This window comes from Prionailurus viverrinus, chromosome A2 (assembly GCF_022837055.1).
Source record: "Prionailurus viverrinus isolate Anna chromosome A2, UM_Priviv_1.0, whole genome shotgun sequence".
Lineage (NCBI taxonomy): Eukaryota > Metazoa > Chordata > Mammalia > Carnivora > Felidae > Prionailurus > Prionailurus viverrinus.
The window spans coordinates 60,655,772-60,669,937 of record NC_062562.1 but is presented as its reverse complement, the minus strand read 5'-3'; the positions used below and the strand labels follow the sequence as shown (position 1 = coordinate 60,669,937).

General features: G+C 52.2%; 1 protein-coding gene across 6 annotated transcripts in view; it reads left to right on the top strand.

The window, feature by feature from the left end:
* The window catches only part of URGCP (upregulator of cell proliferation), a 28,252-nt gene extending 20,235 nt beyond the window's left edge, over positions 1 to 8,017 (top strand). For 5 of the 6 annotated variants that reach the window (XM_047840785.1, XM_047840780.1, XM_047840797.1 and 2 more), the window contains 3 exons: positions 2,792 to 2,824; positions 3,048 to 3,086; positions 4,857 to 8,017. In XM_047840785.1, coding sequence (XP_047696741.1) covers positions 2,792 to 2,824; positions 3,048 to 3,086; positions 4,857 to 7,450 — 2,666 coding nt within the window. In that variant the 3' untranslated portion in view covers positions 7,451 to 8,017. Of the gene's footprint in view, positions 1 to 781; positions 1,309 to 2,791; positions 2,825 to 3,047; positions 3,087 to 4,856 lie in introns of those variants that run through there. The other variant, XM_047840805.1, reaches the window with a different exon arrangement.
* The last annotated feature ends 6,149 nt before the right edge of the window (positions 8,018 to 14,166 follow it).

Genomic DNA, 14,166 nt, shown 5'->3' with positions numbered 1-14,166 from the left:
TTATGTGTATTTTTTTAATGTTTATTTTTGAGAGAGAGCAAGAATGAGTGGAGGTAGGGGCAGAGAGACAGGAAGACACACAATCCAAAGCAGTCTCCAGCTCTGAGCTGTCAGCACAGAGCCCAATGCAGGGCTCAAACCCAAGAACTGTGAGATCACAACCTGAGCCAAAATCAGATGCTTAACCAACTGAGCCACCTAGGTGCCCCTGTTATGTGTATTTTTTAAAAAAATGTTTTTAAAATTATTTTTGAAAAGGAGAGCATGAGCTAGGGAGGGGCAGAGAGAGGGGAACAGAGGATCTGAAGCAGGCCTTGTGCTGACAGCAGAGAGACGGATGTGGGGCTTGAACTCATGAACCATGAGATCGTGGCCTGAGCTGAAGTCTGACGCTCAACCGGATGAGTCACCCAGGTGCCCCATGTTATATATATTTTAACACAATAAGAAAGGAGAAATTATTTTGAGAGCAGGGGAGGGGCAGAGAGGGAGAGGGAGAATCCCACGCAGGCTCCACACTGTCAGTGCAGACAGTGTGGGGCTCGAACTTGAACCATGTGATCATGACCTGAGCCAAAGTCAAGAGTCAAACTTTTTTTTTTTTTTTTTTTACATTTATTTATTTTTGGTAGACAGAGACAGAGCACAAGTGGGGGAGGGGCAGAGAGAGAGGGAAACACAGAATCTGAAGCAGGGTCCAGGCTCCAAGCTGTCAGCACAGAGCTCGACATGGGGCTCGAACTCACAAACTGCGAGATCATGACCTGAGCTGAAGTCGGACACTTAACCAACTGAGCCACCCAGGTACCCCAAGAGTCGGACATTTAACTAACTGAGGCACCCAGGCACCCCATCCTTTGAATGAGGTTTTTTCTTTTTTGTTTGAATTTGCGAGAGTCGTTTTATGTATCCTAGAAACTGGACCCGAATCGCATATGATTTGCACGTGTTTTCCCCTATTCTGTAGGTTGTCTTTCCACTTTGTTCACAGTGCTCTTTGATGCACATGAAATTTGTATCTTCATGTAGTCCTGTCTGTTTTTTTTTTTTTTTTTTTTTTCTGTTGTTGCCTGTGCTTTGGGCATGACAGCTAAGGATCCATTGGCAGATCCAAGGTTACAAAGATTTACTCCTTTTCACTCTTATATTTAGGTCTTATAGAGTTCATCTTTGTACAGTGTGTGAGGTGGGAGTTCAACTTCATTCTCCTTCATATACACTAATAGCCCCAAGTTGTGAAGCGGTGTCTTTGATGTCCACGGACTGTCCAGTAGCAAGCACTCCAAAACACGGTGAAAGCTCTGTGGAGTGAGTACTGGGTGCCATAATAACTGGGGAAAAGTAATTCAGTTTCGTGGGTGAGAGTCGTTCTAATCCCCCCACTGACCTATCATTTCAGTGGGAGCACCCGGCCAGCACTCTGTCCCTGTCAGCCTGGCACCCCCGGGGGTCGGAGCCTGGGCCTGTCTAGCAGGAACTATAGTGAAGAGCTTGGCCCCCCCAGGAGCAAGCCCTTGCTGGCCCCCACGTCTGCTGCTGACTGGTGCCTATCTGGGCTCCCAGCGATCTTGGCCTACGGACGTCTAGGGTCCCCTGCCCCACGGTGGTTCCTGCAGTTTGATAGGCTGACCCTTTGGCCACTTTGTGCCTCCTTGATGTCACCCACCTGTAATCTGCCCTGTGCACATCAGAGCTGTGTCCCATCCCTACCAAAAGGAGGCCCTGGCTTCTGTGAGTCTGAGGTTTACCCTGTGATTCCTGCTCACAACTGCTCTCAGAGCTACCTGGAGCCAGGCCTGGGCTCCTCTCTGTCCCGTCATCTCCTATAACTCATATTTTCTCGGAGGGCATTTTGGATTCCTTGGAAAAATCCTTCTGATGTTTTTTCTCCACTTTGAATAAACTGATCTTTTGATGGCTCAACACAGTGGTTTGATGTGTGTGACTCATCTGTCCTCCATGCTCTCGTGATTTCTCCAACCACTTTCCTGTTTCTCTTCCCTGCTCTTCACATCTGTTTCCAGAAATGCCATCAAAGAAGAGTGAAAGGTCATGTTTATCTGCCTCCTGATATGGAAATCATGAGAGGAGTTAATCTGAAAATATCAGAATCTTTTCTTGATTCATAATCTTTAAAAAATATAATTTTAATTTTGGATTAGATGGTACTTTTACTTGGATCAAAAGCCGGAACAATAAAAAAGTACACACTGAAGTCTTGCTCCCACTGTCCCATGTTTGCAGTCAGGGCTGTAGGGTTTTGAGGTCTTTGTACATCTGAATGGCACTAACTTAAATACACCCTGTAGTAAAGTGTTAGTGTCAATGGACATACCCTGATGCTAGAGTTTGGACAGATAACTGTGGACGTGGAAGTCATGGCCCTTCCCCAGGAAAGGTGCCTCATTTCCAGGGATTTCAAAAGCTCTATGATAGAATAAAAATGATGTCTGTAGGAGGTCATCTTGAAATTGAACCAAGGAATTTGCATTGACTTATGTTTTAAATAGTTTATAACATCAAAGATTATAAGTTTCATGAACTTATTTATATTTTATTTTTGGAAACTTGAAGTAAATTTTTCAAGATACATGTTCTAGAGCAAATCAGTGTTTCATATGTAGCTGTTACTACTCTGTGTCATATTTGGGGCTGGAAAAAAATGTACACAGGAAAAACTGAAGTTAAAAGCAGTAATAATAAACAGGAGCCCCCACATTCTCACTGAGACTTTTTGGTAGAAAGGTCCTAAATTGCTGATGAAAGTCCTCATGTGTGTGTTTTCTTCCAGATCTGGAATGGAGAGAAATGGAAGCAGATGACTGTGAGTCTCATGTGGGAGGAGACAGCAGGGTTTGGGGTGGACCAGTCTGGGGAAAGGGGGCGGGTGGGTAGACTGAGAACTCACCGGGATTTTACATTGTGAACACTGGGGAGAACTTGCTGTCTTAGTGAGAAGAAGGAAGGTTCTGGGTTTAGCCTAAATTAATTTGTGTCAGTCTAAGGTGCTGATCTGATTGACATCTCATTTTCCTTTGCTTTTTCAGACGGTACAAATGAGGCTCAGGACAGTGACTTCCCAACAGGTACGTATTTTCTCTGCTCTCACCCCTGTCCTGTCAAGGGAGGACAGCTCCTGTGTCAGAGTCTCTGCTAGCCCCTTAGTCCTCAGTGCCACCACTAACCGGGACAGTGATGGACACTAGCGTCTTGGCAGGGGAAGCTGCAAGTGCAGGAATCTTACTTGTGACGAGTCCCCACAGTGGTTCTAAATTTTTTTTTAATGTTTATTTATTTTTTGAGACAGAGTCAGAGCATGAGCACGGGAGGGGCAGAGAGAGAGGGAGACACAGAATCCGAAGCAGGATCCAGGCTCCGAGCTGTCAGCACAGAGCCTGATGCGGGGCTCGAACCCATGAACCGCAAGATCATGACCCGAGCCGAAGTCAGACCCTCAACTGACTGACCCCCTCCCCCCAGGCACCCCCTGCTCCAACAGTGGTTCTAAAGTGCAGTGGGATCCGGGGGGGCCTTCTGGCTGTTCCAGTGGTTTCTGTGACACTCCCACCAAGGGCCACACACTAGGCATGGATGCCTGTGAGGTTTCTTGTTCTGGCTTTTCCCCATTGCCCATCACCACCATGCTACTTAAAAGACAAAAACCGTTGTTCCATGTCTGGGTAAGAAAAACCACGTCCCTGGTTTCATTCAGGCAAAACTCAAGAGACCTGAGCAGCACCTTTTCTATTCCTGTGTGACCCCATGCATCTCTTTTGTTTCTGCAGCAAGTTCACCAGCCCTGTGTTACTGCAGCCACACGGCACCCCCACCCCCTCCCAACGCAGGGCAGGTTCTGAAGAGAGGCGGCCCCTGCAGGGGAGGAGACACCTGTGTCCCAGGGCTGAGTCCTGCTGGTCACCCAGGAGGGCCCCGGACCAGGGCTGTGCCTCCTCTCAGGGTTTATATGAACATGTGGGTAACTTCATAGGCTTTCTCTTTTGAGAAAGGAGTGGAAAAAAGCCTGCAGCTCAGTAGGATTTGCATTTTTTAATTGTTCATTTATTGGACCATGACAGCATACTAATCCTATGCAGTATGGAAATTGGCCAGATGCCACGCCCAAGAACAGGGGCAGTGGGTGAAACCTTTCGAGGAGTTACTGTGCTGAGTGTAGTGCTTGCTAAGAGTTCGTACTGTGTTGGGTGGTATTTGGGGATCTGGACAAGTAAGTGCAGACTTCTGGTAATCTCTACCAAATATTTTACCCCCGTAACATTAAAACCACATTATTGGCTTCAGAGTCACAAAACTGGTTGCTAGCTATGATTTCTGTGACTCTCTATCTAGTGATAACTTCCTTTTCCCTTTAAAAATCCTCCAAGTTGTTTGTAAAAAGAAAAGAATGTAACCTGGAAAATCCGAGTGACTCAGTGATTGTGTCGCTTGTGGGAAATTCCTGGTGACAGTGTGCAGGGACCCTGCTTCTGGCCCAGAGTGTGGGGAAAGTCCATGGGGTCACTTGGCAGGGGTGGGGGTGTGGTCAGAGAAGGGGTCCTGCGTCCCATGTGTGGGTGCATGGCTGTGCACTCTACATGGTTAAATTGGGGCCCCAGTGTGGCTGGGTCTTATGGGTTTCAGGAGAAACCAGACGTGTAGACTGGACTCTCCCAGTTCTTAAATGTGGCCCCTTGGTGTCTTCTCTCTAATGTCCAACGTGTCTGGTGGTGTTTGGGTCTGGGGGTGGTGTGAGTTTGATCTCAGGCAGGCCTTGGGAGGCCGTCCCCCATCCCACCTGTAACCGGGGCCCCTGATGCGTGGGGTGAGCACTGATGTCTTCTCCCCCCACCCCCCCACAGCGGAGAGGAGCAGGCTGCAGGAGATGCTGTCGCTGCTGGGGCTGGAGACCTATCAGGCCCAGAAGCTCAGCCTCCAGGACGCCCTGCAGATCAGCAGCGACAGCATGAGAAACTGGGCCCCTCAGGCCCCCAAAGACCTGCCCTGGAATTTCCTCAGGAAGCTGCAGGCCCTCAACGCTGAGGCCAGGAACACCACCATGGTGCTGGATGTGCCCCCGGACGCCAGGCCCATGGAGAAGGAGAGCCAGATGGAAGAGGAGATCATTTACTGGGACGCGGCTGACGACATCTCCGCGGACATCTATTCCTTCTCAGAGCTGCCGACGCCCGACACGCCTGTGAACCCCTTGGACCTTCTCTGTGCCCTTCTGCTCTCCTCAGATGGTTTCCTGCAGCAGGAAATTGTGCTGAAAATGTCCCTGTGCCAGTTTGCACTCCCTCTTGTCTTGCCTGACTCGGAGAACCACTACCACACGTTTCTGCTGTGGGCCCTGAGGGCTGTGGTGCGGACGTGGTGGGCGCAGCCCCCGCGGGGTGTGGGCGGCCTCCGAGAGGACAGCGCGGTGCTGTCCCGGGCTCCTACCTTCGCCTTCGTGCGCATGGAGGTCAGCAGCAACTCCAAGTCACAGCTGCTCAACGCTGTGCTCAGCCCCAGCCACCGGCCACGGGACTGCTTCTGGCATCGCGACCTGAGTGTGGGCACCAACCCCCGGGAGATCGCAGATGGGCTGGTGGAAGTCTCCTGGTTCCTCCCCAGCGGCAGGGAGGACCTGGATGTGTTCCCGGAGCCCGTGGCCTTTCTGAACCTGCGGGGCGACATCGGGTCTCACTGGCTGCAGTTCAAGCTCTTGACCGAGATCTCGTCCGCCGTGTTCATCCTGACCGACAACATCAGCAGGAAGGACTATAAGCTGCTCTACTCCCTGAGGGGCTCAGCCACCAAGTACTATTTCATCCTGAGCCCCTACCGTGGGAAGCGGAACACAAACCTCAGGTTCCTGAACAAGCTCATCCCGGTGCTGAAGATGGACCACTCACACGTGCTGGTGAAGGTCAGCAGCACTGACAGCGCAGGCTTCGTGCGCAGGGTCCGCTCCATCGTGGCGCACGTGGCCCGGTCCCCCTGCAGGAGGTTGTCTGTGGAGGAGATGGCGCACGCGGCCCGTAAGCTGGGGCTGAGGGTGGACGAGGACTGTGATGAGTGTCAGCGGGCAAAGCAGCGTATGGAGCGCATCACCAGGAGGATCAAGGACTGTGATGCCTACCGCAGGGACGAGCTGTGGCTGCAGGGGGACCCCTGGCGGAAGGCGGCCCAGGTGGAGAAGGAGCTGTGCCAGGCCCAGAGGGCAGGGGACCCTCCTGACAAGGGCAGGGCGGAGCTGGGGCACCGGCTGCTAGAACTTCGTGCACAGCAGAACCGCCAGGACCCTGCCTGGGGGCTGCAGGAGTTCATCGCAGGCATCAGCAGCGCCTCACTGGCTGAGAAGCAGTACTTCCTGAGGTGGATGGAGTGGGGACTGGCTCGCGTGGCCCAGCCAAGGCCGCGGCAGCCTCCTGAGACCATTCTTAGCCTGAGACCCAAGCACTGTGGCATGGTGGACTTCGGGGAGCTGCTCTGGCCTGAGCCCCTGGGTGTAGAGCACTTCCTGCGGGAGATGGGACAGTTTTACGAGGCAGAAAGCTGCCTGGTGGAGGCAGGGAAGCTGCCGGCCGGCCAGAGGCGGTTTGCCCACTTCCCGGGCCTGGCCCTGGAGCTGCTGCTGAAGGGGCTGCCCTTGGAGCTGATCGACGGCAGCACGCTGAGTACCCCCCTGCACTGGGTCACGGGGCTCCTGAAGGAGCTGCACGTTCGCCTGGAGAGGAGGTCGCGCCTGGTGGTCCTGTCGGCACTGGGTGCACCGGGCACTGGGAAGTCCACGCTTCTCAACACCATGTTTGGGCTGCGCTTTGCCACGGGGCGGGGGTGTGGCCCTCGAGGGGCCTTCATGCAGCTGGTCACCGTGGCCGAGAACTTCAGCCAGGATCTGGGCTGCGACCACATCCTGGTGATAGACTCTGGGGGCTTGATAGGCGGGGCCCTGACCGCAGCCGGGGAGAGGTTTGAGCTGGAGGCCTCCCTGGCCACTCTGCTCATGGGGCTGAGCAACGTCACTGTGGTGAGCCTGGCTGAGACGAGGGACATACCACCAGCTGTTCTGCACGCGTTTCTGAGGTTGGAGAAAACGGGGCACGTGCCCAACTATCAGTTTGTGTACCAGAACCTCCAGGATGCGTGTGCCCCCGGCCCCAGGCCTCGGGACAGGAGGCCGCTCCTGGATCCCCCTGGAGACGTGAGCAGAGCTGGCGCACAGATGGAGAAGCAGGGGGACGGCATCCGGACGCTGGCCGACCTGGCCTTTTGCGACCCTGAGAAGCAGCATGTTTGGCACATCCCTGGCCTGTGGCATGGGGTGCCTCCCATGGCTGCGGTGAGCTTGGGGTACAGCGAGGCCATTTTTGAGTTAAAGAGGTGTCTGCTGGAAAACATCAGGAACGGCCTGTCCAACCAGAACAAAAACATCCAGCAGCTCATTGAGCTGGTGAGGCGGCTCTGAGTGTTAGGAGGGGGCCTGTTCTGAAGGTGGTGTGCTGTGGGGGCTGTGCCCGGCACCTGACCCCGTGAGAAGGGAGAAGGGCAAGAGCCTGGGGGGAGGGGGCTGGGGTTCCCTAAACAGTGTTGAGAGGGAGGTGACCGCACAGACCTACTCAGAGATGCTCTCGGGAGCCAAGGGGCCCTGGGGCAGGGCGTGCACACACAGCAGGAGTTTGTTCCGTGTGCAGCTCCTTTCCAGGCCCCTGTGCTCTGGCTCCCTTTCCTTCGTCCCTGGGGTGGGGGGTAGTACCCCTGCAGCCCAGCCGGTACGGGGTGGGGGTGAGGAAGGGGGGTTGCTGGACGCCGCCCTGAGGAAGTGGAGGCAGGCCCTTCCTCCGTGACCTGCTGGTCCCGACTGACCCCCATGGAGAGTCCCCCCTGGCTCCCTCCACCTCCTGCAGCCGTGTCTGCCCCGCCCCAGACTGTGAGTTCCTTGGGGATGGGGCTGTGTGTGACCTGACTCTGTACCCCCAGGGCCTGGCACAGGGCCCTGCGCACTGTAGGCGCTTAATAAATGTTTGTTGAAAGAGTGGAGTGAATGAACGTGCATGTGATAGTGACAGGTTCCTCTGTTTCCTCAAAGAGGATCACGGTGTCTAAGGAGGTTGCACACAGAGCATCTGTAATGGGGGGGGGGGGGAAGGGACACCTGAGAGAAGTGTCCTACAGCTGCCCTGCTGTCCCCTGTCTTTACACAGAGGTCTTCCCTCAGGCTGTTACCAGGAGCACAGAAATAAAAGTCTTCACAGCCACGCTGGGTGTGGCCATCAAGGTCCCACTTTCTAGGCTACGAAGGGAGGCCTAGAGCAGTGAAGCCTCGTCCCACACACCTGGGTGGGGAGAGGGGCTGACCTGATGGGACCCTGCTCAGGGTCGTCACCCCTGGACCCCTGCAGCTGCCAGGCTGACCCAAGCCAGACCCTGGCGTCCGCCCTTCATCTGGCTTCCTGTCTGTGGGCCAGGCTCCCTCCCTGACGTCACCTTGAGCCCCTCCACCATGGATGCTTCAGCCTGATCCTTGCCAGCGTTGGCCCTCCCTGAAGCCGGGGCACCTCAGGATCCCTGGAACCCAGCCCTGCTCCCTCACCAGCTCTGGGGGTCTGCTGCTTAGGCTCTGGGGCTTCCTCCCCTCCATAAGTTGTGACTTTGGGGAAGAACTGGGCCCCCAGTGGTGACCAGGAGCTCCTCCGTGTGTTCCCTGTTCTCCTTTGCCAGACTCCACAAGGGGGCGCCCTCTGGACCGGACCCCTTTCCCAAAGCCCTTTTCTGTACTTCCAGGACGCCCAGGCTGCTGCTCCCCTGATGTTCAGTGCTGTGCCTGGGTCCTGGGAGCCTGGCTCTGGATGCACCAGATGGAAGCTGAAAACATGACCTCTTGCTAATTTAGGAAAACCGGGGCGCTTGGGGGGCTCAGTTGGTTAAACATCCCACTTCAGCTCAGGTTATGGTCTCAAGGTTCATGAGTTCAAGCCCCCCCACGTTGAGCTCTGTGCTGACAGCTTGGAGCCTGGAGCCTGCTTCGAGTTCTGTGTCTCCCTCTTTCTCTGCCCCTCCCCCACTTGCTCTCTCTCTCTTAAAAATAAATAAAAACATTAAAAAAATATATCATTATAAATTTAGGAAAACCTTTTCCCTTCTGAAACTCAGAACCTCTAACCTTCAGGCACTAGAAACTCATCTCTTCAGGATCATTAACACAAATTGTAAGGGGTTGGTTCACCTGGAAATACTAAAACCTCTTCTTACTTTCTTCCCGTAAAGCTGGGGAACTACCCAGTAGCTTCTCCAGCACAGTAAGAATATCAGCCAGGATCATCATGGGTCCAAAGTTCAGACATTGGAAACCTTGCTTAGAATTTTTGAATATCAACCATTTCCCTTAAAAATTGATTCAAGCTCTTCCTGAAATCTGAAATGAAAGTTATCCCTAGTGGCTCCTACTAAGCAAAGATTCTTGACCTTGTTGGGTCTTTCCATTGTCCAAAGATTTAATCACTGAATTCCAGATAATTACGTGTGTGCTTTTTTTTCTGGGGAAAGAGTTCAACAGAGTTTCAAAAGGATGCAGGATCCAAAATAGATTAATAACTGCTTAGTAATCTGGAAAATTATATCCCCCTGACCTAAGATGCTGTGAAATTGCAACTAGTATTTGCCACAAGTGTTTATTTTCATTTTTCTATATTTTAGAGAAGGGGGGGAGCACAAGCAGGAGAGGAGCAGAGAGAGAGAAGGGGAGAGAGAGAGAGAATCCCAAGCAGGCTCCTCCCTGTCAGCACAGAGCCCAATGCGGGGCGGGGGGGTGGTGGTGGTGGTGGTGCTGGAGCCTACAAACTGTGAGGTCATGACCTGAGCCAAAATCAAGAGTTGGATGTTCAGTCCATTGAGTCACCCAGGTGCCCCCTTGCTAAAAGTGTTTAAACTTTTGCAAACAGACCAGTCTGAAGACAGGGTGTAACAGAATCTGAGCACGAGGTTGCCTCAGACAGGACCCCACTGGTGGGTGTACTCAGTAACTGCACCCACCCCCACCGCAGCTGCCTGGGCAATGTCAGAAGACTGTCACCTCTCAGGTGCAGGGACAGGAGAGGTTGTGCTGGAGCCAAGTGATTTTCCCAGAAATCTCCCCTAATCCTTTCTTAGGTGATGTTCAATTCCACGAGGGGTTCTCCTTCACACACTGAAGTCAGAGCTGCTCTTGTGATTCTAGTTTTTACAATACTTAGGCCTTGCCTAGTGACCTGGGGCTCGGAACGCTAAGTCTAAGTTTGCCCTGCCCATTCCTGGAGACATCAGGGTCTGAGGGGCCCTGGGATTTGCCACGGGGCTACTGGGCACTGATATCCTTGGAGCCAAGCTTGGTGAGGTGGAGAGCCACTCAGAGAAGGTGGACAGGCAGCTCCCAGGGGAGCCTGTTAGTCAGTGATGGAGTAAATGTGCCTGGGAGTCTGCGACCAGGCACAAGAGAGCCTGCCCCTCTCCCAGGGAAGAGCTCTCAGCCTGTGGGGCACCTGGGCCATTGCTTCCTGCTAATTATGTTGCCCTTGAGCAAAGTTACCTCAACTTCCCTAGGCCTTACCCCGCCACCACTAGCACCTGCTCTGGGGAGGGTGCACAAGCCTGGTGTTTGAGGAACCAGTCTGTGCTCACGGCACTGCACACCCACAAGTCTTGTGCAGAGGAAAGTGCCTATAACAGGACATCTTGTAATCAGTGGTATCTTAAAATTTGCAGCCCTTTCTCTTTTATTTATTTTTAAGACAGAGACAGAGAGACAGGGCATGAGTGGGGAATGGGGCAGAAAGAGAGGGAGACACAGAATCTGAAGCAGGACCCAGGCTCCAAGCTGTCAGCACAGAGCCTGACATGGGGCTCGAACTCACGAACTGTGAGATCATGACCTGAGCCGAAGTCGGATGCTCAGCCAACTGAGCCACCTGGGTGGCCCAGCCCTTTCTCTTTCTTAATAGTACCTAAAGCAATGTCTTCTAATCAACATTATCTTAGACTTCTCGAAACACAGGAGGGCTGGTGTTGAGAAATCTGCACCAATGTAAACCTGATACGGCAGCTCTCTCCAGCTCCTCAGATGTAATTAGCCCAGTTAAAAAAAAAAAAAACAACAAAACTTTATTTTTTTTTTCTAAATCAGTCAATAAAAAAATGATTTTGGCTATAAACTTGTCCTGAGTTCCTAAGACTTCATCCAAATTACGCCGGAGTGCAGCTTTATAGGCCCAGGTGAGTCAGGACCACAGAAGAGACCCAGGTGACCTTGATCCTGACTTTGGCGGCCTCCTGCCCGCCAACCCACACTCTGTGCCCCATGGCTTTGTTCATACTGTTGTCTGCCTGGGGCTCCTACCTGTTCCTTTCCTGGCAGACTCTGGCTGTCACCTCTCTCAGGATGGCCTCAGGTGGCAGCTCCCACTCCATTCCACCCTCTGAGGGGTGCCTTGTCCTCATCCTTGTCTTTTCTCCTTTTACTTGTCTGCTTTTCTGCCCTCTTGTCTGGGGTCCCTGTGGGAGGCAGAGCCTCTTGCTCATTTTTGTGTCCAGATCTAGCCTGGTGTGTGAGAACCAGGGAGCAAAACTCCAGCTGCTGGCACACAGGAGGCCCATCTACCCGGCCCGGCTGGCAGGAGACCACGCCTCCTCCCTCGGCACCCCAAAGCAGAACATCACTAACCCAGCAAACCTGCCCCTTCATCCTGGGTCCCAGCAGAGGGAGAGCGGAGGTGGGGGAACTGAGATCAGAGCCCCTCTGGCTATCTGTGCAAGAAACAGGACAATTCAAGACTCTGCTGTAACTGGATGTCAGTGGTGGTTCGGCTTAGTTCCACAATAGAGCTGAGAACCTCTGGTGAATGTTTGGTCACTAGGAGATGAATTACCGGGAGTATGAAGAACCAGATTTAGCAGAGGTTTACAAAATGCAAAAACGTCAGCAGTTCTGAGTTAGGATAAGTCCAAACGAATGGGGTTGTCTCGGCTAATCCTGCATCCAACAGGAAAGCATCCATCCTTGAGGCTAGATTCTGGTGACTTCCGGGACATGAAACCACGTTCCAGGCTGGACTGCCTTCTGCAAGTCCAGCTGGGCCCAGAGTCTCTGTCTCACCCAATGTTGTCCCGCAGCCTGGCCGGCACTCTATCCTCGAATACAGGTGCACCTGTAAGCTGTGCTGGAGCCCACTGGGCTGTCTCAGAGACTTGCAGCACCCCCCTCCTCTGCCTTGTGGCCTAAGAGTGGTAGGACTGGGCTAAGGCCAGGCCCCTCAGAGTGAGCGCTGCCATGGTCTTGTAGCCAGTGGTAGAAAAGGGCTGTGAGAAGCACCAAACAGGCCTGTCCTCAAGAAGGATCTCTACAAATTAGGTTCTGGAAGACTCCCACATAAACTTGGAGTTTAGGACTTAATCCTGGCTGCACATCAGAATCATATAAGCAGCACCGGGAAAGCTTGGGGATGGCCCCCTCCACCCCAGTTCTGTACCTGTGCTGTGGGGCCCAGTAGACTCAAACGAGCAGACACTACCACTTTGAAAGCATACAGGTGACCCTAGCTCTTCCTGGTACTATCATGAGGAGAGCAAAGAGGCTCACATCTGAGAAAAAACAGGTGTACACCCTCATCTTCCCAGGATTCTGGTCTGGGGACCCAGGAGGGCCCTTTGTGTGGGTCCCTTGTTCCTAAAGGTGGCTACTCCATTTCCAGGAGGTCCCCCAGGGCCAGCACTGAGCCTTCTGCACCCACCTCCAGAAATCCAGGCCATTCCCCCATCCTACATGGTTCTGAATGTTCATGCCCACCCAGGGAGGGGAAAACCCCAAATAAGGAATAATCACACACTTTGGAACAAGAAGGCTTGCTACTATTGGCTGGTTCTGTGACCTCAGGTGACTCTCTGACCTCTATCTTCTTTTCTGCAAAACCTGGACAATATTGCCTCCTTTACAGGGTTTATGGGAAAAGCAAAGTACATGAAAACACTAACCAATGGCAATTACGGAAAAATAAAACACCCATTAAGCTTTTTCCACTGGTGATTTAAAACAATGTGAAAATTGATACTGATGCTTAAGTAAATTTTTTCAGTTATTTTAATCATGCAAACACACAAGACCCACCCTCAAACAAGGCCTAAGGGACAGTGACATGAAGACAAACATAAATTTGAGGGTGTGACTGCCTGACGCCTTGAGGATGAAATGAACCAGAGCCGCCTCTGCCCAGCAGCCCTGCACTGCCGCCTGCTGCTCCAGTAGAATTCAGAAATCACCTTCGCTGGAACACCAGCCTTCCTTTCTCTGGGGAGCGTGGTGTTCCTGTGAGCCCTCATGAATCCTTCATATTAAGTTCATCTCCCTAAGCAGATGTACACGTCAGGGACTCTACCTGCAACATGGGCTCAAACTCACAACCCCAAGATCAAGAGTGGCATGCTCCACAGGCTGAGCTAGCCAGGCACCCTGGCTTTATTCTGTTTTTTAAAAAAACATTTATTAGTTGCATTTACAATGTAATTTTCACAACTGTCATTGTTCCCATTTTACAGATGAGAGAAACTGAAGCTCTGGAAAGGTCAAGTCACTTGCCTAAGTTGCACAGCCAGGAGCCTATAATTCACATACCAGATCCCATATTCCTCAGCATGTTGGGCAGATTTAAAACTTTTCAAATTATGAAATTATCAAACTTTATGGAAACTTTAAAAGAAAAAAAAATGTCAGTTTAAAAGGGTCCTTTGAGGGGGCGCATGGATGGCTCAGTCCATTAAGCATCTGACTCTTAAAAAAATTTTTTTTAAATGTTTATTTATTTTTGAGAGATAGAGCATGAGCAGGGGAGGGGCAGAGAGAGAGGGAGACACAGAATCTGAAGCAGGCCCCAGGATCTGAGCTGTCAGCACAGAGCATGATGTGGGGCTCAAACCCTTGAACTGAGAGATCTTGACGTAAGCTGAAGTCAGATGCCCAACTGTGCCACCCAGGTGCCCCTAAGCATCCAACTCTTGATCTCAGCTCAGGTCTTGATCTCAGGGGTGTGAGTTCAGGCCCCACATTGGGCCCAATGCTGGGTGTGGAGCCTACTTAAAGAAAAAAAAAAGGTCCTTTGGGAAAAGGTCCTTATCTGGAAAGTATTGTGATTGGAGAACAGATCATTCTTCTTCTATCTC